This window comes from Leiobunum rupestre, chromosome 6 (assembly GCF_980474605.1).
Source record: "Leiobunum rupestre chromosome 6, qqLeiRupe1.1.hap1, whole genome shotgun sequence".
Taxonomy (NCBI): domain Eukaryota; kingdom Metazoa; phylum Arthropoda; class Arachnida; order Opiliones; family Sclerosomatidae; genus Leiobunum; species Leiobunum rupestre.
The window spans coordinates 60132967-60157345 of record NC_143389.1 but is presented as its reverse complement, the minus strand read 5'-3'; the positions used below and the strand labels follow the sequence as shown (position 1 = coordinate 60157345).

The following is a 24379-nucleotide window of genomic DNA, read 5'->3' as shown; positions in this document are numbered from 1 at the left end:
AAATATAATTTATAAATATTTCATTAAATATAAGATTAATATAATTTAGAAATATTTCATTAAATATAAGATTAATATAATTTAGAAATATTTCATTAAATATAAGATTAATATAATTTATTAATATTTAAAATGATGTAGAATAAATTATAGTACCTAACATTCGCCAAAGCTGTTTTTTAGAAAAACACCGCAAACTAACGTTGGTGGCTGAGTGGTTAGAGTAAATCTCTTGCACGAGGCAGACACGGGTTCGATTCCCGGCCGGCGCCAATAAATCGCAAATTGATACTAAGACGAATACCGTGTACAATTGGTGGAAACCCTGCCATTGGACGTTGAGAGGTTGCATAACACTCAGCACTCGGTCCGTCCCATAGTCATTAAGAAGAAGTTGGAGACAAAACGCCCATACAAACACAACAGACTCTACATCCACAACCGTCATAACACGAACTCAACATCCACAACCATCATAACACAAACATAACAAACTGCACACCCACAACCGTCATAACACGAACTCAACACCCACAACCGTCATAACACGAATTCAACATTTCAATAACTAAATGCCCAATCAAACTGAATTAAAACCGTCACGACGGTGAGCGTTAACGAAAAAACACCATCCAAACCAAAATAATCCGTTAACGCTCACCGTCACACGGTGGTTTTGCCAACACTACGAAAAACTGCGAACGCAGAGATTTCGCGTACATTGATTAACCTTTGCACGGAAAATGCGAACGCGTTCGCAGGGCAGACACACAGACACACAGACAGACAGACACGGTGATTGTATAACCCCTCCTAGAGGTAAAAATGTTCATGCAGTAGCAAAAAAATGTTTTGTTCCCAACCTCTAATATTTGAAATTTATAAAGGGGTATTTATTTGTAAAATTGACATATGACTTGGTTAGAATAGTATAGATAAATTCAACGAAAAATCGGTTTTTACCAACTTTATTTCGGCGATTATATAAACTCAAGATAATATTACATTAAAAAAAGAAACAGAAAAGTAGAACCTTTGCATTTTTATGATTTTTCTATTTTTTTGTGTATTTTTTGTTATTGTATATCTTGATAAAAAATATAAATCCTTACTAAACAGGGGAAGGGTAGTTAGTTCTGGTAAAAACTTTTATATTTTAAGACCTAGAGTAAAATACTAAACATTATAATTCTGACATAGTCACTCTCTAAAAATATAAAGTTGCCTACAGCGGGGAATAAAACTAGTAATTTTTTTTCAGTTTTGAAGATAGATAATTGAAAAGATCATTAATGTGTTCTTCTTTAATTTAGAAATCTAAAGGAAGCAGCATTTTTTTACTCATTTTTGCCAGTATTAGCGTTAGTGGCTTCATGGGCTTGAAGGGCAGCAACAGTTTCCTCGACCTTGGCTTTCAAAGCTTCATGGTGCTCCAACATGTGAACCAGCTCGGAATGATCAATTTCCAAAAACATTTGAGTTATTTTACCAGCTAATTCAGGGTACCAACGATGGGTCAAGAGGGAGAGACGTTCACTCAACATTTGCGTCTGTTCTTGGGGGTCAGCCTCCGCTAACATGGAAGCAGTCAAAGGTTTTTGACCTTGAATGTGTACAGCCTACGATAAAAATAAATTTCAGCAAGTTGTTCGATCGTAAAAACTATTTCTACCTGTGGGACTGGTGGAACTTGAACTTGAGGAGGGTTTCTGATGTTGGAAGTGTATTTGTAAGCGGTGGTACGCTGTTGACCTACTCCTTGCATGGAACTGGGTCGATGGTTTGACACCCCACAGGGGTTCATGGCTTGCATTCTTCCGGCACCTGGTCCAGATGTGGGTTGATCTCCGGTAATTGGGCGAGCAGTCAATGCTTTCCTGACACCCTGGTCCTGAGTTGGGGCAACTCGTTGGTGAGGCTCAGGTTGAGCGAAAGAGCTGGACGGCATTTGTGGAAATCCTTCAAAACCAGATAAGTAAATATAGTTTTTAGGACTAATATTAACCTCCCGCAGTACCCTGTTGACCAGGTCGTAAGGGAGGCTGCTCTACAGGCCAGCGAGGAGCGGCTCTCATTTGAGGAATTTGGCCCGGGAAATAGCCTCTTTGAGTCGGAGTCATAGTTGGAAATAAATAAGAGGCGTTGTTTGGGGGGAACATTTGACCCATTTGTTGCATCCTCATTCCAGTCATCCTCTGCATGTATTGAGATACCAAATGAGCCTTGCGATCTTCCTTGCGTTGAGCCAGAGCGACGTAAAGTTTCTTGGAAACCACGATGCGGCCATTCATTTCATTTACTGCTTTAGTAGCTTCTTCGGGAGAGCTGAAGCACACAAAACCAAATCCCTGTGAACGGCCCGAGCTGTCAGTCATAACCTACAAAAGGAAACTGTAAATATAAATAATATTTCGAATAAAGTACTCAAAACATTTCATCATAAACGTACTACCTTTGCACTGGTTATGGTTCCAAACTGTGTAAATTCTTTGTGGAGGCGTTTATCATCAATGGCAACATCTAAGTTTTTGATGTATAAATTGACTCCTTTATAACGGCTCAAACTTTGTAATTGTAACTGCTCAAATCTTCGTTCCAGTTCGACTTGATGCTTATTTTTGGCTAGTCCAACATACAGGATATTTCCATTAAAATTTTTCCCATTCATATCTTCCACTGCCTAAATTTTAGAAAAAGGTTAAAAAAAAATATCACGCAAATGCCAAGGTGTTAAATTCCTTACTTTAAAAGCAGCTTCAGGCTCTTCGAAGCTAACAAGTCCAAATCTCTTCAATTTTGCAGTTTCATCTATCATGGCTTTAGTGCTTACGATTTTTCCATATTTTTCAAACATCTCTCTTAATTTTTCATCATCAACATCGTCGCCAAAGTTTTTAATATCAACGTCAATAAAGCTGCGAGCTTTTTTCCCCATTTGCTTCTTCGATTCGTTCCTGGGAACAAATTTTTCTACGAAAACTTTCTTGCCATTCAACAACATTCCATTGACTTTAACAATAGCATTTGTGGCAGCCTCCTTGGTTTCGAAGTCGACGAAACCATAGCCCATTAATGTACCTTCTTCATCATTTCCCACCTTAGAGAAATCAATGATAATTTAAGAAAGCAAATCGCTACATAGACTATTTTGTTTCCGACTCACATCTACTTTGCAAGAGACGATGTTCCCAAAGGCGGAGAATGTGTCGTAGATTGCTTTGCTGTCAATGCTCTTATCCAGATTTTTAATGAACACAGTTCCAACACCAGATTTACGCAATGAAGGGTCAGTCATCTTTCAATTTTTCATCATCAACATCATCACCTTTTGTGGTAAATGGTAAATTAATCTACAGCCAGTATCAAATTTTTGAAATCGGAACCCCAGAAGTTGATCATTGGCTCCAACATGTGAACCAGCTCGGAATGATCAATTTCCAAAAACATTTGAGTTATTTTACCAGCTAATTCAGGGTACCAACGATGGGTCAAGAGGGAGAGACGTTCACTCAACATTTGCGTCTGTTCTTGGGGGTCAGCCTCCGCTAACATGGAAGCAGTCAAAGGTTTTTGACCTTGAATGTGTACAGCCTACGATAAAAATAAATTTCAGCAAGTTGTTCGATCGTAAAAACTATTTCTACCTGTGGGACTGGTGGAACTTGAACTTGAGGAGGGTTTCTGATGTTGGAAGTGTATTTGTAAGCGGTGGTACGCTGTTGACCTACTCCTTGCATGGAACTGGGTCGATGGTTTGACACCCCACAGGGGTTCATGGCTTGCATTCTTCCGGCACCTGGTCCAGATGTGGGTTGATCTCCGGTAATTGGGCGAGCAGTCAATGCTTTCCTGACACCCTGGTCCTGAGTTGGGGCAACTCGTTGGTGAGGCTCAGGTTGAGCGAAAGAGCTGGACGGCATTTGTGGAAATCCTTCAAAACCAGATAAGTAAATATAGTTTTTAGGACTAATATTAACCTCCCGCAGTACCCTGTTGACCAGGTCGTAAGGGAGGCTGCTCTACAGGCCAGCGAGGAGCGGCTCTCATTTGAGGAATTTGGCCCGGGAAATAGCCTCTTTGAGTCGGAGTCATAGTTGGAAATAAATAAGAGGCGTTGTTTGGGGGGAACATTTGACCCATTTGTTGCATCCTCATTCCAGTCATCCTCTGCATGTATTGAGATACCAAATGAGCCTTGCGATCTTCCTTGCGTTGAGCCAGAGCGACGTAAAGTTTCTTGGAAACCACGATGCGGCCATTCATTTCATTTACTGCTTTAGTAGCTTCTTCGGGAGAGCTGAAGCACACAAAACCAAATCCCTGTGAACGGCCCGAGCTGTCAGTCATAACCTACAAAAGGAAACTGTAAATATAAATAATATTTCGAATAAAGTACTCAAAACATTTCATCATAAACGTACTACCTTTGCACTGGTTATGGTTCCAAACTGTGTAAATTCTTTGTGGAGGCGTTTATCATCAATGGCAACATCTAAGTTTTTGATGTATAAATTGACTCCTTTATAACGGCTCAAACTTTGTAATTGTAACTGCTCAAATCTTCGTTCCAGTTCGACTTGATGCTTATTTTTGGCTAGTCCAACATACAGGATATTTCCATTAAAATTTTTCCCATTCATATCTTCCACTGCCTAAATTTTAGAAAAAGGTTAAAAAAAAATATCACGCAAATGCCAAGGTGTTAAATTCCTTACTTTAAAAGCAGCTTCAGGCTCTTCGAAGCTAACAAGTCCAAATCTCTTCAATTTTGCAGTTTCATCTATCATGGCTTTAGTGCTTACGATTTTTCCATATTTTTCAAACATCTCTCTTAATTTTTCATCATCAACATCGTCGCCAAAGTTTTTAATATCAACGTCAATAAAGCTGCGAGCTTTTTTCCCCATTTGCTTCTTCGATTCGTTCCTGGGAACAAATTTTTCTACGAAAACTTTCTTGCCATTCAACAACATTCCATTGACTTTAACAATAGCATTTGTGGCAGCCTCCTTGGTTTCGAAGTCGACGAAACCATAGCCCATTAATGTACCTTCTTCATCATTTCCCACCTTAGAGAAATCAATGATAATTTAAGAAAGCAAATCGCTACATAGACTATTTTGTTTCCGACTCACATCTACTTTGCAAGAGACGATGTTCCCAAAGGCGGAGAATGTGTCGTAGATTGCTTTGCTGTCAATGCTCTTATCCAGATTTTTAATGAACACAGTTCCAACACCAGATTTACGCAATGAAGGGTCAGTCATCTTTCAATTTTTCATCATCAACATCATCACCTTTTGTGGTAAATGGTAAATTAATCTACAGCCAGTATCAAATTTTTGAAATCGGAACCCCAGAAGTTGATCATTGGCTCCAACATGTGAACCAGCTCGGAATGATCAATTTCCAAAAACATTTGAGTTATTTTACCAGCTAATTCAGGGTACCAACGATGGGTCAAGAGGGAGAGACGTTCACTCAACATTTGCGTCTGTTCTTGGGGGTCAGCCTCCGCTAACATGGAAGCAGTCAAAGGTTTTTGACCTTGAATGTGTACAGCCTACGATAAAAATAAATTTCAGCAAGTTGTTCGATCGTAAAAACTATTTCTACCTGTGGGACTGGTGGAACTTGAACTTGAGGAGGGTTTCTGATGTTGGAAGTGTATTTGTAAGCGGTGGTACGCTGTTGACCTACTCCTTGCATGGAACTGGGTCGATGGTTTGACACCCCACAGGGGTTCATGGCTTGCATTCTTCCGGCACCTGGTCCAGATGTGGGTTGATCTCCGGTAATTGGGCGAGCAGTCAATGCTTTCCTGACACCCTGGTCCTGAGTTGGGGCAACTCGTTGGTGAGGCTCAGGTTGAGCGAAAGAGCTGGACGGCATTTGTGGAAATCCTTCAAAACCAGATAAGTAAATATAGTTTTTAGGACTAATATTAACCTCCCGCAGTACCCTGTTGACCAGGTCGTAAGGGAGGCTGCTCTACAGGCCAGCGAGGAGCGGCTCTCATTTGAGGAATTTGGCCCGGGAAATAGCCTCTTTGAGTCGGAGTCATAGTTGGAAATAAATAAGAGGCGTTGTTTGGGGGGAACATTTGACCCATTTGTTGCATCCTCATTCCAGTCATCCTCTGCATGTATTGAGATACCAAATGAGCCTTGCGATCTTCCTTGCGTTGAGCCAGAGCGACGTAAAGTTTCTTGGAAACCACGATGCGGCCATTCATTTCATTTACTGCTTTAGTAGCTTCTTCGGGAGAGCTGAAGCACACAAAACCAAATCCCTGTGAACGGCCCGAGCTGTCAGTCATAACCTACAAAAGGAAACTGTAAATATAAATAATATTTCGAATAAAGTACTCAAAACATTTCATCATAAACGTACTACCTTTGCACTGGTTATGGTTCCAAACTGTGTAAATTCTTTGTGGAGGCGTTTATCATCAATGGCAACATCTAAGTTTTTGATGTATAAATTGACTCCTTTATAACGGCTCAAACTTTGTAATTGTAACTGCTCAAATCTTCGTTCCAGTTCGACTTGATGCTTATTTTTGGCTAGTCCAACATACAGGATATTTCCATTAAAATTTTTCCCATTCATATCTTCCACTGCCTAAATTTTAGAAAAAGGTTAAAAAAAAATATCACGCAAATGCCAAGGTGTTAAATTCCTTACTTTAAAAGCAGCTTCAGGCTCTTCGAAGCTAACAAGTCCAAATCTCTTCAATTTTGCAGTTTCATCTATCATGGCTTTAGTGCTTACGATTTTTCCATATTTTTCAAACATCTCTCTTAATTTTTCATCATCAACATCGTCGCCAAAGTTTTTAATATCAACGTCAATAAAGCTGCGAGCTTTTTTCCCCATTTGCTTCTTCGATTCGTTCCTGGGAACAAATTTTTCTACGAAAACTTTCTTGCCATTCAACAACATTCCATTGACTTTAACAATAGCATTTGTGGCAGCCTCCTTGGTTTCGAAGTCGACGAAACCATAGCCCATTAATGTACCTTCTTCATCATTTCCCACCTTAGAGAAATCAATGATAATTTAAGAAAGCAAATCGCTACATAGACTATTTTGTTTCCGACTCACATCTACTTTGCAAGAGACGATGTTCCCAAAGGCGGAGAATGTGTCGTAGATTGCTTTGCTGTCAATGCTCTTATCCAGATTTTTAATGAACACAGTTCCAACACCAGATTTACGCAATGAAGGGTCAGTCATCTTTCAATTTTTCATCATCAACATCATCACCTTTTGTGGTAAATGGTAAATTAATCTACAGCCAGTATCAAATTTTTGAAATCGGAACCCCAGAAGTTGATCATTGGCCCATTTTAGTGCTTTTGACGATTTTCGAATTTTATGTATACATTTAATTCAGTTAGCCCTTCGCAATTCCGCACTACGTTTAAGAAATTTTAAGTGATATTTTAAGCCGATTCACGGGACCCCCAACGCGCGTACGCACTTTTCTGATATTTGAATTTAGTACTCAAGAGATCACGGGCTTTTGAGTACGCGCAATCCCCTTGATGTATGAAATACATCTTGCATATTAAAGTTAAAGTTAAGGAAATATACAATCACCTTGTACATTAACTTAATAACTACCCTTCAACAACCTACAAGGAATTTGGTCGAAAATTCATTTTATCTTGCCCTGTATATTAAGAACTATATCTCAATTACCCTGTCTTTTAACGTAATTAGCGCACTAAGCACTAACAACTTAAGAGTAATTTTATCTCACAGAAAATTTATTACAAAGTTTTACAAATCACTTGTCCATTGATAAGGAGCAATTTAAATCGATTCATGGTTGCACTGATTATCTATACCATATTTGAGGGACCACCAGAAGTCAAGACCACTAGAGATTATAAAGAAAAATGTCCTTCCTTAACCCAGCCATATTGTAAATGTTAGAAGTCTTCATACGTTTTAAATAAACCGTATCTTTATTTGGAAAATTTATTTACGACCAATATATATTTTCTACTAACAATTGTAGGTTAATCATCTTACTCAACACGACTAGTCTATCCGTCAAATATCTGGTTTTAATGTCATCCAAGGGTAATTTATTTAACAAATGGTTTTCGTCGCGATTAGCGTACACTCACTAAATACTCTTAAAATGAACTAGAATTCAAGGTAATTGTAAGCCGTCGCCATTATATCTGCATGTCGTTTGTTGGGGAAGTTCTTATTGGATTTCTTTTATAAGCTGCCGTCTGTTAAAAATATGAAAAGAGAGCGCGTTAAAAATATATATATACATATTGTCATTTGTTTAGTATCATTTGTGTGTTGTGTAGTGTGTAGTAGTTGATCTGTGAATATTATGAAAAATGGAAATGAAATAAATCATTATTAAATGCATCCGTTTAGGTAGGCAGGCAAGGTACAAAGACGCAAAGTGTAGGGCCGCCAAGATCCCCGACTGTTTAGTTGAGATCAGTCCACCGTTGATAAGTATAGGGACGCAAAGTGCAAGACCACAAAGTGCAAGACCGCAAAGTGCAAGACCGCAAAGTGCAGGGCCGCAAAGTGCAAGACCGCAAAGTGCAAGACCGCAAAGTGCAAGACCGCAAAGTGCAGGGCCGCAAAGTGCAGGGCCGCAAAGTGCAGGGCTGCAAAGAGCCCCGGCTGTCAAACCAAATGCAGCCCAACGACCTGCAGACTAGCAAAGTGCAAATACGCAAAGTGTAAGGCCTCAAAGTGCAGGGCCACAAAGGGCCCCGGCTGCTAAGACAAATGCAGTCCAAACATTTGTGTATGAGTATGGGATACAATTACAGCGCAGTTCAGAAATTATGTTCAATTTACCATTAATAATAGTGTTTAGCTTTTCCTAACTCGTATTGATGTTTGCTCTCCCAAAAAGATTTTATTTTTATTTGATTTACAAATCCGTAACACCGTCTTGCTGTGCTGAATTTACAGAACTCGTACCCAAGATTCGAAATCTGAGAGCTTTTGAATTGTAAAAACTATTTTACGATTTTCAATCCGTTGGTGGTTTTGTTCGCTTTTTTTTTGGGCTTTTAAAGTTTTGGAAGTATACTTAATTACTCTCATATTTGGTGGGAGATGCCTTAATTGCCGTAGAGGGTCTAGCAATATCTGAGGCCAATTATTAAAATGCAATAACAGTCCTACAAGAACGATTCGGCAGAAGAGACATTATCGTAAGCAAGCATATTAACGTCTTATCCAATTTACCTACTATTAGAAGACCGAGTGATATTTCCGGCTTACGAAAGCTATGTGACACAGGCCAAATTCAGGTGCGAAGTTTAGAAAGTTTGGGTATTGTTGACCAATCTTACGGAAGCCTACTTTTTCCTATTATTACCAAGCGTTTGCCCGAAGACGTAACTTTAGCCTTCAGTCGAAAGTACACCCATAAAGATCAGTTTGCGAGTCGAGATCGAGCCTACGTACCGGGTAAATCAGACCGTCCAGAACCCGACCGAAGAAACGCACCATTCGAAAACTCGCTTCCGCTACGTTTTTCTGCACCCGATAAGTATAGAAGCGGTAATAACGTTCATTCAACTACAAGCTGCGATAGGCTGACTGTTACTGATAAAAAGAGCCTTTTAATGCGTAAAAAACGTTGCTTTCTTTGTTTGAAGGAACGACACCAAGCACGAGATTGCAGAGTGAAAAGCAAGAACTGCCGGAAATGTAATCGACATCACCAAACTAACAATAGAAACGACTTTCATGACAGCGCAGACAAGTCTGAGGAAAACTCTGAAAGACTCAATACCGGCCGTGTCAACCAGTGCGCCGCTGCAGTTCGAAGTAATGTCAAGGGAATAGTCCTATTGCAAACTGCCTTAGCGACAGCTAAGAGTCCTATTGGAAGTAAAACGCAACGAGTCCGTTGCTTTCTTGATAATGGTAGTCACGTCACCTTTATAAAGGAGAAGGTATCTAGACAGCTTGGCCTCGAGGTCATATGCGAGGAAGTTTTGGAGATAAACAGTTTCGGAAGTTCAAAACCAGTACAGACGAAAAGACGGAAAGTACGCCTGGAACTGAGAAACCGACACTATCCCAGTAGAACAGTTGTAGCAGAAGCGTACGAAGCTCCAGATATCTGTGGATTGGTCTTTTCTGTTCCTAGTTCGCAGTTGGCTCTTGAAATACAGAAGAGTGGACTACAAATGACTCTCGAATCCAATAATGAAAACCCTCAAGCCATAGACTTTCTTATTGGAGCCGATTACTTATGGCAGTTGCGAGTGGAAAAAGTGAACGCTTTGGAACAGCTCTGACAGCTGTTGAAACAATATTCGGCTGGACTCTACAGGGACCGGTCACAGTTGCATCGCAAACAATTGGAGTAAATACAGTAGCCATCATGAGGGTAGATGTAACCTCGCAGGACAACGACCTATCTAATCAACTCTGCCAATTCTGGGAAGCCGAGTCCTTTAGCGTATTCGACGCGGAAGTAGAAAACAACTCTAGAGACAAAGTAATCGAAAACTTTGAAGCGACGACAGTCTTTGAAAATTGTCGTTATACTGTCTCCTTGTCTTGGAAAGCCGAGAAGCGTCAATTGGGAGATAATTACGCCATAGCAGCTAAGCGAACGACTAATCTTCTGTATAAACTTCGTAAAGATCCAGTCATATTCTACGAGTACAATTCCATAATCAAGGAGCAGCTGGGATCGTAGAGGAGGTAATATTACTTGAAACTCTTTACTACTTACCGCATCGAGCAGTTATCAGAGAAGCCAGCCAGCCAGACAATGAGAATTCGAATAGTATACGGCGCTTCATCACACGCGCCAGAAGTCGAGTCCTTAAATGAGTGCTTGGAGATCGGACCGAATCTTAATCCAGAACTCTACGACATAATAATAAGATTCCGAGAGAAGAAAATAGCTTTCATCGGAGATGTCGCCAAAGCCTTCCTTCAAATACGCATCAAGGAGGAGGACCGTGATGCCCTACGCTTTCTTTGGGTTGATGTCAATAACCCTAGAGCAGCATCCAGTCTCCGGACTTACAGGATAGCATGTGTCCCGTTCAGCGTCTCATCAAGTCCATTTCTATTAGCAGCCACAATCAGACTACACGCAAAGAAGTATACCGAGGAAAAACCAGAAATTTCTTAAATACTAAATAAATCACTCTACGTCGACGATCTTCTTTCCGGCGCCGACTCGGTAATTGAAGCCCGCAAGATAATCACCGAAGTTGATAAAGTCATGTCTGAAGGCGGATTCCAGTTAAGAAAATGGCAAAGTAATTCAACCGATCTGGAACGTATGTTAAATAAAAACAATACTGACACTATATCTCTTACTGACCCTACAAATGTTTCCGCGTCTTAAGTTCTTGGTTTATCTTGGCATAGTAGCAACGATACTTTAATTTTCCAAATTAAGGGATCTTCAAGAGTTCGTCCAAAGCCGCAGTAATACGAAACGATGGCTGCTCAAGTCGGTTGCGGAAGTATTTGATCCATTAGGTTTTCTGTCACCATTTCTGATCCGTGCGAAAATACTTTTACAGCAACTGTAGAAGCGAAACGAAGGCGGCTGGGATACCCTGTTGTCCAAAGATCATGAGGAAACATTTGATTCCTGGTGTCTCGACTTGAAGGACATCAGATACGTCAAAATTCCTCGTTTCTACTATCAATCGGTTGATGTGTTCGAATCTGGAAGTATCGAACTCCACTGGTTTACTGACGCAAGCCAGAAAGCGTACGCCACTGGCATATCCTTTAAGTATCAAAACCAAAGGGGGGTAATTCAATCCACACTAGTTACGTCCAAATCTCGAGTTGCGCCTTTAAAGAAAACTTTAACGTTACCTAGCCTCATGGGCGCTGTTTTGGGAGCGCAACTGATCCATCACCTACTTTTCACTTTAACTACGAAACCGAATGAAGTTTTCCTGTGGACTGATTCAAAAAGTGTTTTGGGCTGGATCAGGGGATCTGTAACCAGATGGAAGCCGTATTTTGCCAGTAGTGAGTGTAATTCAAAAACTGTCTAATTCGATGAATTGGAATTATTGTAGAAGCGCAGATAATACAGCCGACTTACCGACTCGAGGAAGAAAGATGAAGATAATCTTTGGTGGAGTGGACCAAAATGGTTGCGTGAGAATCCAGTAGAAGATCTAACTAAAGCACCCATCGAAGAATCGTTCCACAAGGTTGAAGAAGAGCTGACAGCCAATTGCCATACGCTCGCCGTCGTTGCTTCACCAGAGATTACTTCGCCTCTAGAAGTCAAGCTATACCGGATTTTAAAAGCTCTCTATCGAGCAACCGCACTTCTCTTCAGATTCCGACATAATTGTGGTAGCGGCAGCGTCAAAAAGTACGGAGAATTCAGCACTAAAGAAATCCGTCAGGTGGAAGTATACTGGGTCAAGACAACTCAACTAGAACAGTTCCCAGAAGAAATGCACTGTCTTCAGAACCAAATGAGAATAAGTAAAGAATCTAAAATATTAACTCTACACCCTCAATTAGACTCTGACGGCCTACTGACTGTTGGTGGAAGGTTGAGGGGAAAGGACTTCTCTTATCACGAGAAACACCCGTTAATACTACGGCCTGATCATCCATTTGCCGAATAACTGGTAGAAGACGCCCACGCCAAAGTCATGCACGCCGGAGTGGCCAAATTGCCTTACGTAAAAAATTCTGTATTATAAATGGTCGTAAGTTAGTTAAATCGGTCTTGAATAACTGTAATAATTGTAAATACTTTCGCGCTAAAAATTGCGACGTGGTGATGGCTCCGCTGCCAGAGTTTCGAACTACGCAAGCTCTTTCCTTTGAAACGTGTGGTTTGGATTTTGCCGGTCCTTTGTACTGTCGTAACGGTGAAAAGAGTTATGTGGATTTATTTACGTGTGCCGTAACGCGTTCGGTACATCTAGAACTAGGGTCTAACCAGTCTACGGATAACTTTATCATGGCGTTCCGTAGGTTTGTCGCGCGTAGAGGTATTGTAAAACGAATATACTCGGACAACGCTAAAACGTTCAAACGGGCAAAATGTGAACTAAGCGAATTATGGAATCAAGTAGGAACGAGTAAAGTGGAGCAGTATTTCGCGAATCTACAGATTTCTTAGAACTTCATCGTGGACCGTGCTGCCTGGTGGGGTGGATTTTGGGAACGCTTGGTAGCATTGGTAAAAAACGCGCTTCGGAAAGTTTTAGGTCGAGCTAAACTAACTCATGAAGAATTATAAACTGTCCTTGTAGAAGCGGAAACCTCCTTCAATTCGCACCCGATCACGTTCGTGTCGGAGGATGACAGCGAGACGGAGATTTTAACTCAATCACACCTTTTAATTGGATATCGACAAACCAGTTTGCCGTCAAGAACATTCTCCAGAGATACCGCAGCTTCTAGTGCCAGAAAATGCCTCACATGCCGTCTAAAATACCGACAACGTCTCATTGAAAGTTTCTGGAAGAGATGGCGGTCCGAGTATTTACTTCAACTACGCTCTGCACATCATCGAACTCGTAACCAGCGTAAAGCCGCTAAAAGAAGGTGATGTCGTACTTATTACTGACGACAAAATGCCTCGACTTCATTGGAAGATGGGTGTAATTGACGAAACATTTGAAGGTCGTGATGGACATATCAGATCTTGTTTAGTTAGAGTAGCTAATGGCGTAAAATTACGTAGACCAGTACAATTACTTAACCAATTTTCTTTGCTATACGCAGTTTATTTAAACTTAGCTTATTTTAATAAAGCCCGTTTTAACTTTTATCACGTGTTCGAGCGTTTTTATTGCGAGTGTCGTATTCTCTTCATCTACGAATCAATAACGAACTGTTTAGTTGGGACCTTTAGATCTTTCAGTACTTGGATATCACATAGGGAGGCCCACTATCGCTTCGCGTAAGGGGCACAGTGGGGGGAACGTGGTGGTGTAGCCACGTTGGTCGTTTTTTAGGTTTTCTAATCGACCACAAAGTCCACCATTTATCAAGAAGTAGTATGGTGGCCGTAGTAGTCTTCATTGTTGTGTATGGTGGCCGTAGTAGTCTTCATTGTTGTGTATGGTGGCCGTAGCAGTCTTAATTGTTGTGTTTGGTGGCCGTAGCAGTCTTCATTGTGGTGTTTGGTGGCCGTAGCAGTCTTCATTGTTGTGTTTGGTGGCCGTAGCAGTATTCATTGTGGTGTTTGGTGGCATTAGTCCCAGCCATCGAAGGGTATCTGTTACTGGGTTTGGCTCCCCAGGAAGCTCTGTCTCCGTCGCGGTAATAGCGTCACGTTCGTCCATTAGGGCTGTGCAATCCATCAGTAGGCGGTAACCGACTCGGTGGGGTCGCAGCAGAGTTTGCACGGGGGGGGGTCACCATCAATAACCTCTTCATCAGCGCTGGGCGCTGTCATAGGGGGCGGGGCGCCGAAATTGCAACAATAGATCGGGACCAATAACTAATGACCACAAGACCGAAACGCTTGTCTCAAATAAGCGATTGCATAACAAATGTTTTAGGTGAAAAGAAAGGGGTATCACTAAGCCTTGGCTTAAAATGTGAAGATGATAACGTCAGGGCAAGAAATTAGAAATTAAAGTTATCGGACATTTGTCCAGTGACCCTCCCCTCATTTCAAAAATTTTATTGTCCTATGACCCCCCCCCCCCCCCCACCTTAAAAAACAGTGAAAACACTTGAAAAACAAGTTCAATATTTATTTAAAATGAGATCTATGCAAAGTTAGTTTTGATAAATATAGGAACTGATTTTCACAGGCAAGTCTTCTTCCTTTTTCTTTGTACCACTGTGTAATAGATTTTTCTGACTGAAAATCTGTTATGGAAGGACCATGCAAAATAATAGTCATACATTGACTTAAATGTTCATTAGTTATACTAGCGCGTTTTTTGGTTTTTATATTATTCATAATACTGAAGCTTCTTTCTGCTTCTGCACTTGAGGCTCCAACACAGCTTCCCCGGGCCGCCACTACCCGCCAGGCGTCCAGCCCTCTCTCTTTAGCACATACTCACAGTTACAGAATAGACTATCAAGTATCAACTTCAGTAACTCGGTACTTCCTCATATTTTTTGTAAAATAATTGTTAATATTTTTATTTGGTAGAAAAAAACATTCCCAGTTTATTGAAAAAGTTATCGGACAAATGTCCAATGACCCCCCTAAGATATTGAAAAGTTATCGGACATATGCAAAATTTATCGGACAATGTCCAGTGTCCTGTGCTTATTTCATTCCCTGGATTACGTTTGACACAAATTTCGTGCATGCGCAATGGGGACTTCCGTTTATTCGCCGACTTCCTCTGATAGAGAGTTTATAACAATCTTGTCTGCTACATAATGGAGTTTTAAGCGGGAGCGGTATATCCCTGTGTTTAAATAAATATTAAGTTTTGGTTTTGATTTTGAGTGCTTATTTACGAGTTCGGATGTCGGCTGGCGTTAGAACTCAGGAGTCTTAACTTCCTAAGCAATATACGGACAGACGTTACATTCATAATTTTAAAACAAATGTATATTGTATTGTTATTTTACTATTAATTACTATAATTAGGCTAGGTAGTCTTTTATATCCCACTAGTCAATAAAATGTTATTAAAGTTATGAAAACTGGGGTTCATTTAAATTAAAGGAATATTTTTCAGCATTGAAAGTTGGTTTATTCTCATTTCAAATTTAATTTCCTAATTACTCGCATAAAACTAGCGCCTAATCAAGTATACTCGATAACCCGACTCGTTAAAAATAATATTCGAGGTTTTTTCTGAGTTACTTGACTCGAATAATGGAAAATTTCGCCTTAATCAAGTGCGCGATTACTAGATGAAAACAAAATTCGCACTCGATACCCGACTCGAAGGCCTAGTTCTCCCGTGCGCGCCTGAAACGGAAGGCAGCTTCCCCGGCTGTTATCGTAGAAACATTCCCCGGCTGGTTTTGGCTTCACAGAGTAGTGGTGTAAGCTGCGACAGCGGTCTTTTTTGCGACGTCCCTTTTCCATCGGGCTTCGTTCGCCGCCTTGACGTCCCGCCTCCAGCCTTGGAAATAAGGTTTTTTTTTAAACTGGTCCTTATGACCAGTGACCCCCTAGCATATGAATTATTAAACTGGTCCTTATGACCAGTGACCCCCTAGCTTATGAATTATTAAACTGGTCTTATATAAAATGTTCTAATGTCATTTATATGCCTAAAAAAACATATACTACATGTTTAGAAGTTAGATTATGTTGGTAACATTAACTTTACACGTATTCAAAATAGTTAACTTTATTTTATGAGTACCACCAGAATAGTACAATATAGTACTATCTCACCTAAGACTACTACCAGAGCCTAGAAGACCCTCGTAATTTACCTTATTACCTCTCTTTCTCTAGGCCCCGTAACTCCAGAGTCCCCGATCCGTTACCGCGTAGCCAGGTAGCCTACCGTACTCGGGGGAAAGCGAGACGAAGGGACTCTACATAAAACCTCGACGTGCGGCCCCGGTGGTAGTAGAAATCCAGTGAATAGGGAAATCCAAATTGATATAAACCTTGAATTAATAGTTCATCTCCTATTATTTGGAATTATTAAACTGGTCACCTTCTGTTTTTTTGGAAATTATTTCGAATTAATAAACTGGACACGGTGACCAGTAACCCCCCAAATTTTGAATAAATAAACTGGTCTGAACAATTAATTAACTGGTCTTTGACCACCTGACCACCGTTATTTCCAAGGCTGCCCGCCACACCTTTTTTGTAAGGCAACTAAATCATGACACCTTTTGGTTCTTTCCCACCACGCCACTTTTGTTGCTATTTAAGTTGTATTCTTACCTTGAAGGCTTATCGGTCGAATTACCGCGGGATTTATTTTTTTATTAATTAATTAATTCAACATCGACAAAGGGTCAAAGCCGATAACTTACTATTCTGTTCAGTCCTAGGCGGTAAAGTTGGCAAGCGAGTTTTTCCAACTTACTACGCGCGACTGTTTTATTACCTTCCGCTGAATAAAGTAAATGTAGACTGACTAAAGTACAGCTTACGATGGAGACTCATGAAGCTCTTATCTGCGCCGCAAAAATGGAAGATCTACAATAACATAATGCTTTTGATGAGTTGGAGGGGGGGGGGTTGAAAGAAAATGGTGAGGATTTTGAATTCCCCCCTTTACCGAACCTCGTTAAAGAAATTACAAAGCCCAAAATACATTAATGCTTTTTACCATTGCTATCCTGAGTTTTCCAGTAACCAGACGTATAAGGGGTATTAACAATTTAGTAACATTTAGAATACAGAAGGACCCAAGCATTTTTTCAATGGCTTTAGTAGGAGTGTCTTATCCTAGCATATCGTTTTCTAAAACAGACAATTTAAAACCGGGCTGTATAAAACGTTATAATAGTATGTATCAATTAGTCATGATAACTTATTAAGGAGGGCTTATGCTATTGACTAGGTATGTCTGTCAACAGTTGAAAAAAGATTATTACACAATAGGTTATTGGTTATTTTTTGTTAAATGGTTAAAGTATTTATTTTTTAATTTTTAACGCGCGCGAAAAATTGCGTGAGCCACAGTCTACTATATATCAAGAGCGTGCGCTCAAAGAATGAACTCTTTTGTATATGTATTTGTCGATATTATATATCATAATCACCATAAGTCTATAATATTATTTCATAGGTTTGTCACTTTGGGGAATATTGTACTGAGAGCTAGTAACAGAGTGACGTCATCACAAGAAGCAAATTGCCCCCTAGTGAAGCGCTGTCAAAGGCTACGTGTGACGCGTTAGCCAGCGGACGCAAAACCGCGCCGAAGCCCTTAATGCAGTCTGTCTAGTGACTAGCTCTCAGTAAATCATTTGCATGTGGAGAATAGGAAGCGTAACACTTATGTAATAATATTATATACTTATGGAATCACTTATTAATATTCTTACAAGCTTCCAAGTAAAACGTCATTTTAAATATAATGAAAACTTAATGCTGAATTAGCACTATACACTTTTGAAAGTTATATATTTGGCCTAAGGAAATACAATAATAAATGGGTTTGGAAACTTTGGACAATTGTAAATAAATGGGATTCAGAACTTAGCACACCTACCTAACTGTAACCGAATTGCACTGCTGTGTGCGAAGTGGCGGGCTGGTCGTCCCATTGTTGCACCTTCTGCTGGGTTGAGCGGCTTGCGTCGAGGGTGCGACCATCAGTAGTAGGGTTCTGCTACCCATGCTGGTTTTGTCACCTGTCCGGGCTGTGGACGCTGGCGTAGGGCATTCTGATGACAGGCCTCCGCTGGTGTGGTTCTATGATTTACCGGTACAGCGGGCTATAAATTCTGACAACATGTAACCGAATTGCCTAACTTAAAAGCAGCGCCACCAGGAATAGATATTACACAGACCAAATATAGAACGAAGTCCAACAGAGTCAGCAAGCGAACCTAGAACATGGAACCGCCCAGCAGGCGGTATTTAGGTTTCGAGCTTAGTAAATATAGCTCCATCTGCCTTTTTAGCTTGATTTTAACGTAACAAGCGTCAATCGTCCCTCGCTTAATGGTTCTCGAGATATTTTTAGTATGACCTTGAAGACATTGTTCAAGGCTATACATTTTTCCGAATATTAAAGTCTCCTACAATGATGCGATTGTCTAGCAAATTTCGATAATGTAGCACGACTTGTTTTGGAGTTATTAGCGCTGTCTTGCAATTTTCCCTTTTACAACCTTTGTGATTTTGGTAAATTTTTCTCGACTTTCTATTGGTCGAATCCGATCATGTTCACGCTATGTAGACACAAGACGTGACGGGGAACACTTCTCTAATTGGAACCAGCTTTCTAACACTTACGGTTCTCGAGATAGTTTTTGTATGACCTTGAAGACATGGTACAAGGTCATCGAGGTTATCATTTTTCTTTTTCCCCCTGCACCAGCTACGTAACATAAAAATTAAAAATTCCTAGAGAAAACGGTTTCTGAGATATTCACCCTGGATCGTTTTTTAGTGGACACCCTGTATATATTCGAAGTGACACTATTGCTATGGACAGAATGTGTTGTTTGTTTGTTGTTTTTTTTGGCGGCGTGGAAAGGGACTACACGGTAGATGGAGCTGCGAAAAATAATTTATATTTTTAGTTCCACATCGATATATATATATCGAAGTGGGACTATTGCTATGGACGGAATGTCGTTAAGTGTTGTTTGTTGTTTTGTGTGTTTGTTTGGCGTTGGCGTGGAAAGCGACTACACGGTAGATGGAGCTGCGAAAAATAATTTATATAACTATATTATTGACTACACCGGGATTCGAACCCAGAATTCTGGCCGCGTAATCTCCAAAACCAACGCCTTTACCAACCAAGCTACGCCGTCTTCTTCGAAATTCGTGTTTGAACTTTTAGCCTTGAACACTTTTATAGTTTGTATAGTTGGTCCAGATATTTTACGCCCCCTCATGCGTGCCGTTAATTTCCGCCCCCTCCAATCAGCCCCCTTAAAGGGAGAGTAACCGAATGGTACGATATCGTACACCACGAAAATAGTAATACGCCCTAAAAATTGTGATGAAATCATCGCACTGACGCGTCTTCAACTGATTTCCTATTTTCCGCAAAATAAATTCATGGGTATTTTTTTATGAATTTGCGAATTTACATGACTTTTGGTGCCTAAACTATCCAAATGTTTTAAATAAATTTCCTAAAATAAACACATTTTAATCCCAGTTTAAGAATTTCTTTAAATCATATTTCCACTAATTTCAATAATTTAAAAGAATTATGTTCGTCGTGTTTTGCTTACCAATTTCACCTTTGATACTTCCCGTCTATCTAACGGTAGGAAATCACATGACCTCAACAGCTTTTGTATTGGTTTGCCCACCCGCGTATCCTGAGGGCGGGCGCCATCCACTCTTTAACTTAGGATGGAAATTTATATTTCAAACGATAGGAAATCACATGGCCTCAACAGCTTTTGTATTAGTTTGCCTACCTGTGTCTACTTTCCCTAAATGGGTCGGAGTGTGCAATAACTGGTGGCTTTACCGGGGAGTCGGGGTCCGGCTCTTGTAACCCATAAGGGCGGTGGCGCACTGGGAGATGTTAGCTTCGATCAAATGGTCCTATCTCCACCTCCGACTTCGGTCAGGTTTGGGCTGGATACTGAGCTTCGGCTCAGGCTAACGGAGAGGGTCCGTGCAAACTGGCCGCTTCGGCGGATTGGATAGCCTGCTGTAGGGCGGCGGGCCTCCATATCTAATTGGATCAAGACCGGATCCAAATATCATTAGATCCAGTCGGGTTCCAAATCTCATTGGATCCCAATTTGATCCAATCTCATGGGATTCCAATATGTATAAAATTGTGATATATATTGGATACCAATTTACGAAATTGGATCCAATTGGCATTCAAATTTCATAAAATCTATCCTTACTTGATCCAATTTCGATCCCAATTTGATATAAATTGGATCCTAAATTTTATCGAGAGGTCTTAAAGTAAAAACAAAATTGGATCCAACTGTAATTGGATCCCCGTTTGATCTGTCCAATTTTTGATCACATTTGGATCCAATAAATTAAAACAAATTTGGATCAAATTATGATCCTCCATTTTCGTAAGGGGTAGCTTGCTTGAAAGCGTCTACAACGTATTTGCTGTTGCCTGGTGATATCTGTTTGGCCAAATGGAGAATCGCGAAGTGGAATCAGTGGCGTAAATAGGGCCCCCGCAACCCCGCGGTGCGGGGGGGGCGGAGTTCCAGGGGGCCCCTTTTTAGTTCGTTTTACAACCTTGCTTTTGTTCTATCACGGCACGAGCTTTTCAGTCTGTAGGAAAAGAATTTCGGTCATCATTTCCGATAAATCGAGGATAAGTATAAATGAAGAAAGTCAAGAAACTTCATTGGCAGAGTTTCTTAAAAACGTGTGCAGAGGTGAAGAAATGGGGTACGCAACTGCGTACGGGCGCAAAGATTTTTTGGAGGTGCAAATTTTCTAGTTATAGAAAAAACGTTTCGATGAGAAAGTTGTACAGTGCTGTCGAAAATGTTCAAAGAAATTTGTTTCATTGGAAATGAGCACTGTTTCACGAAGATATGAGCTGATGAAAAAAACAAGCTGTCCATAGGGGCCAATAGCCTTCGCATTTTTGTACGAAAATGAAGGAAATCACGTTAAAAGATTAAATTCCTCAAAAAAAGTACATGTAATTTACAAAAACGCCAATTTATGCCTACAGCAGACCTAAAAACGTATCAGTAGGCCAACTACGCACATAGGTCAAGTTTTCAATTAGTATGTAATGTGAAAACCTTTATTTCCAACCATTCTCTAACGTTTATTGAGTCTAATCGACATGTCACTAAATTTTTCTCGTGATCTGCGTGCTTTTATGGTCGAGTTATTTTATGGTGAAGCCAATCGTAACGCGGAAAGGGTTAGTGAATTTTTTACCGTTCGATATCCAGATAGAAGACCAAGCCACAACACCGTTCTTGGAGCGGTTCGTGACTTTCAGACATACGGAAACGTCAATCCCAGATTTCGTGGACCAGGTCGTCAAGACATCAACATGGAAGACACCGTTCTAGCCTATTTTGTTGCGTATCCTTGAGCAAGCGTCGGAGGTACAAGTGACGATCTCGGGTTATCGACGAATTACGTGTGGACCACTCTTCACAATCATAACTTCCATCCGTATGGAGCTACCCTCCACCAAGCTCTTCACGAAGGAGATATGGAACGTAGATTTGATTTCTGAGAACCCATCTTTACATTACATCAATCAAATGCTGGTGACCGACGAGTTTTCCTTTGGGAGAGATGGGCCTTTCAACCATCAAAACGCCCACATGTGGTGTGACGAAAATCCTCACTGCGACTTTCCTCACCATCATCAACAACAACTCCGACTGAATGTTTAGGCGGGTTTGCTCGGGGATCGAGTTTTTGGCCCATTTTTCCTCCCAGCTCGTCTTAATGGACAACGCTACTTGGGGCTTTTGCAGAACGAAAAAGCAGACGTTTTAGAAGATATTCCGCTGGAAGCTTACAGACAGATGTGGTACCAGCGTGACGGCGCACCACGCCACGTACCTAGATGTGTAGTGGAGCATCTTAACGAGTTCCCTCAGCGTTGGGTTGGCAGGAACGGTCACGTTCGATGGCCTGCGAGGTCTCCGGACCTAACTCCGATGGACTTTTTCTTGTGGTGGTTCATCAAAGCACACAAGTTTACGAGACGCCCGTTGAGAATATCGAATATTTGTGTCACCGAATCATTGCAGCCTTAGAACTTGTTACTCCAAGCATGTTTCCAAACATGCTTCATCGTGCCCGAACATGTATCGCGGCAAACGGAGGTATCATAGAACCTCACTTGTAAAATTCTTATGTTTATTCGAATTAAATGTTCAATTAAATCTTTCAGGCTTTTCTTTCATTTACGTACAAAAATGCGAAGGCTATTGACCCCTATGGATAGCTTTTTTTTCGTGGAAAAGTGTTCTTTTCCAATGACACCAAGTTTTTTTTTTAATTCAAAGAAGAAAGGGCTGAATTGAGTCTGAGAAGACCGCGAGCCCGGCGAAGACACCATCGGATTAATCAGAGCGAGATATGTGTAACGGCCACGCCAACGGGGGGATACGTGGGGCAGGGGTGGGGACACCCGTGGCGGAAGTATTCCGACCACCCGTTGGGGGATTGGTGGTCGTCCTCACACGGCCATCCACAAACTCTTCCTCCCGGACGCCTGGGATTACAGGAGTGAATGACACCAAGTTCTTTGAACATTTTCGACCGCACTCTACAACTTTCTCATTGAAACTAAGTTTCTACGTAAAATATGTTGGAAGAATTTAATTTGAAACCCTTTATAGTTATTCTCTATACCGAAAATTCAAACACGTGCAAACAATTTTATTCTGTTTAAATACATAGCCAGTGAGTCCTGCCCTGAGTTACATTTTCATAGCTAGGGGGCATCTACGAATCAAATTTCGGGGCAGTTTTCGCTTTTCGGGAAGGTTGGGAGAAAAGGAAAGGTGGTGGAAGCATAGCTTTGAAAGTGCTAAATCCAAAAAACCCTCCTTAAATACGCCATTGTTTATTAGTAGTAAACAAAAGTCTCGCAAAAAGAGTCGCATAAGGGGGCGCCAAATAGAGTTTCGCGGGGGGCCCCGAGGGTCTTAGTTACGCCACTGGGTCTCTCGGCGTTTTAAAAATTATCAGCTAGTGAGCGTTGAGGTTCAATGTCCGAATTGCCTTCCCTGGATAATAGAGGTTTTGCATTAAAATCAATACCGATGTATTTCTGTATTGGGATCCTCTAATAAACAGGTTCGTAACGTCCTTATTATTGGCGATTAAAAAGTTTCTAGTATTTGCATTTAAATTGCCTATGTCCATTAAAGGGAATATAACCCGCAAAGCGATCTTTATGGAAGACCCCTTCAATTTTTCAAATTACCCTGTACAGTAGCGCCAAACATTTCTAAAGCCAAAGGCAAGAGCGGCCAGAGCTGCAAACGTTGGTGTTCCACACCAAATACCTGAGGTTATATTCCCTTTAAACCTTCGTGAAATTCAACACTTGGAGTATTACTCATTATTGACTTAAACAGTTTATCTTGGTATTCAGTGAAACACCACATTATACGTGCAGGTGAATGTGAAATGCGTATTTCTCTGTGTTCAATTAATTTGCCCACAAAAACGTTTTTACCACATCCCGTCACCCCCGCCACTAAACCATTGAAAGGGTGTTGTAAACTTAAATCCATATTGAGAAATGAGACTAGTTAAGAACCGCCCGAGGGGCTAACCACTCTTAGAAAGTCTGTACACCGGACTACGCTTAGATTAGCACTGCCAAAGGCAGGGACTTCAAAGATTACGCGTAGTCCCATTAGTACACTCAAAGGTACGGCTCTGTACACCGATTACGCGGAGTGATCAGCCCCTCGGAACCGCCACACTATTTTTATAAAAGATGTAAACAATAAAATAACAAATACTTACAGTGTCTACTGAGTGTCTCAAAATATGCTTTTCTTTGGGTTACCAGCAGGACTTTTATACCACGAATATATCGACCTTTGTAACTTTCCCATACGTTACAACACACTTGGGTTTATTAAATTAAAATTTCTTGGAAATACCAGACACGTCGTAGTTTGGTATTTTTCCATTCGTTCTAGTTTCACGTTTGGTTTCAGTATCTAAATATTTATTTAAACCACGTGGTGCTAAAATCTTAATGATTATCAACACGGTTTTTCCTCATACGTTTAAGTTTTTGTTTCAGTATCGGATTTAGTAATGGTTCGTTTA

The 24379-nt window shown here is 40.7% G+C and overlaps 5 protein-coding genes and 1 pseudogene across 5 annotated transcripts; 2 read left to right on the top strand and 4 right to left on the bottom strand.

Moving 5' to 3' along the window:
• Window positions 1-1010: 1010 nt before the first annotated feature.
• On the bottom strand, window positions 1011-3551 carry LOC149942896 (polyadenylate-binding protein 1-A-like). The gene is made up of 7 exons (XM_090180183.1): window positions 3462-3551; window positions 3164-3325; window positions 2744-3097; window positions 2453-2680; window positions 2018-2378; window positions 1673-1959; window positions 1011-1619 (listed from the first exon to the last, which is right to left on the bottom strand). The coding sequence occupies exons 2-7, from the start codon at window positions 3293-3295 to the stop codon at window positions 1338-1340; spliced, it is 1644 nt and encodes a 547-aa protein (XP_090036309.1). The 5' UTR covers window positions 3296-3325; window positions 3462-3551; the 3' UTR covers window positions 1011-1337.
• Window positions 3346-4514, bottom strand: LOC149942895 (polyadenylate-binding protein pseudogene; annotated as a pseudogene).
• Window positions 4410-5042, bottom strand: LOC149942894 (polyadenylate-binding protein 1-like). The gene is made up of 2 exons (XM_090179531.1): window positions 4716-5042; window positions 4410-4652 (listed from the first exon to the last, which is right to left on the bottom strand). Exons 1-2 carry the CDS (start codon window positions 5040-5042, stop codon window positions 4410-4412), a joined length of 570 nt encoding a protein of 189 aa, XP_090035657.1.
• Window positions 5043-5178: 136 nt separating this feature from the next.
• LOC149942891 (polyadenylate-binding protein 1-A-like) lies at window positions 5179-17038 on the bottom strand. The gene is made up of 8 exons (XM_090180185.1): window positions 16951-17038; window positions 7108-7269; window positions 6688-7041; window positions 6397-6624; window positions 5962-6322; window positions 5617-5903; window positions 5434-5563; window positions 5179-5297 (listed from the first exon to the last, which is right to left on the bottom strand). Exons 2-8 carry the CDS (start codon window positions 7237-7239, stop codon window positions 5260-5262), a joined length of 1530 nt encoding a protein of 509 aa, XP_090036311.1. The 5' UTR covers window positions 7240-7269; window positions 16951-17038; the 3' UTR covers window positions 5179-5259.
• LOC149942893 (uncharacterized) lies at window positions 8082-10714 on the top strand. Its single transcript, XM_090179530.1, has 5 exons — window positions 8082-8094; window positions 8165-8172; window positions 8500-8726; window positions 9254-10283; window positions 10343-10714. The coding sequence occupies exons 1-5, from the start codon at window positions 8082-8084 to the stop codon at window positions 10712-10714; spliced, it is 1650 nt and encodes a 549-aa protein (XP_090035656.1).
• Window positions 10790-12638, top strand: LOC149942892 (uncharacterized). Its single transcript, XM_090179529.1, has 4 exons — window positions 10790-11127; window positions 11432-11498; window positions 11568-12007; window positions 12089-12638. Exons 1-4 carry the CDS (start codon window positions 10790-10792, stop codon window positions 12636-12638), a joined length of 1395 nt encoding a protein of 464 aa, XP_090035655.1.
• Window positions 17039-24379: the final 7341 nt, after the last annotated feature.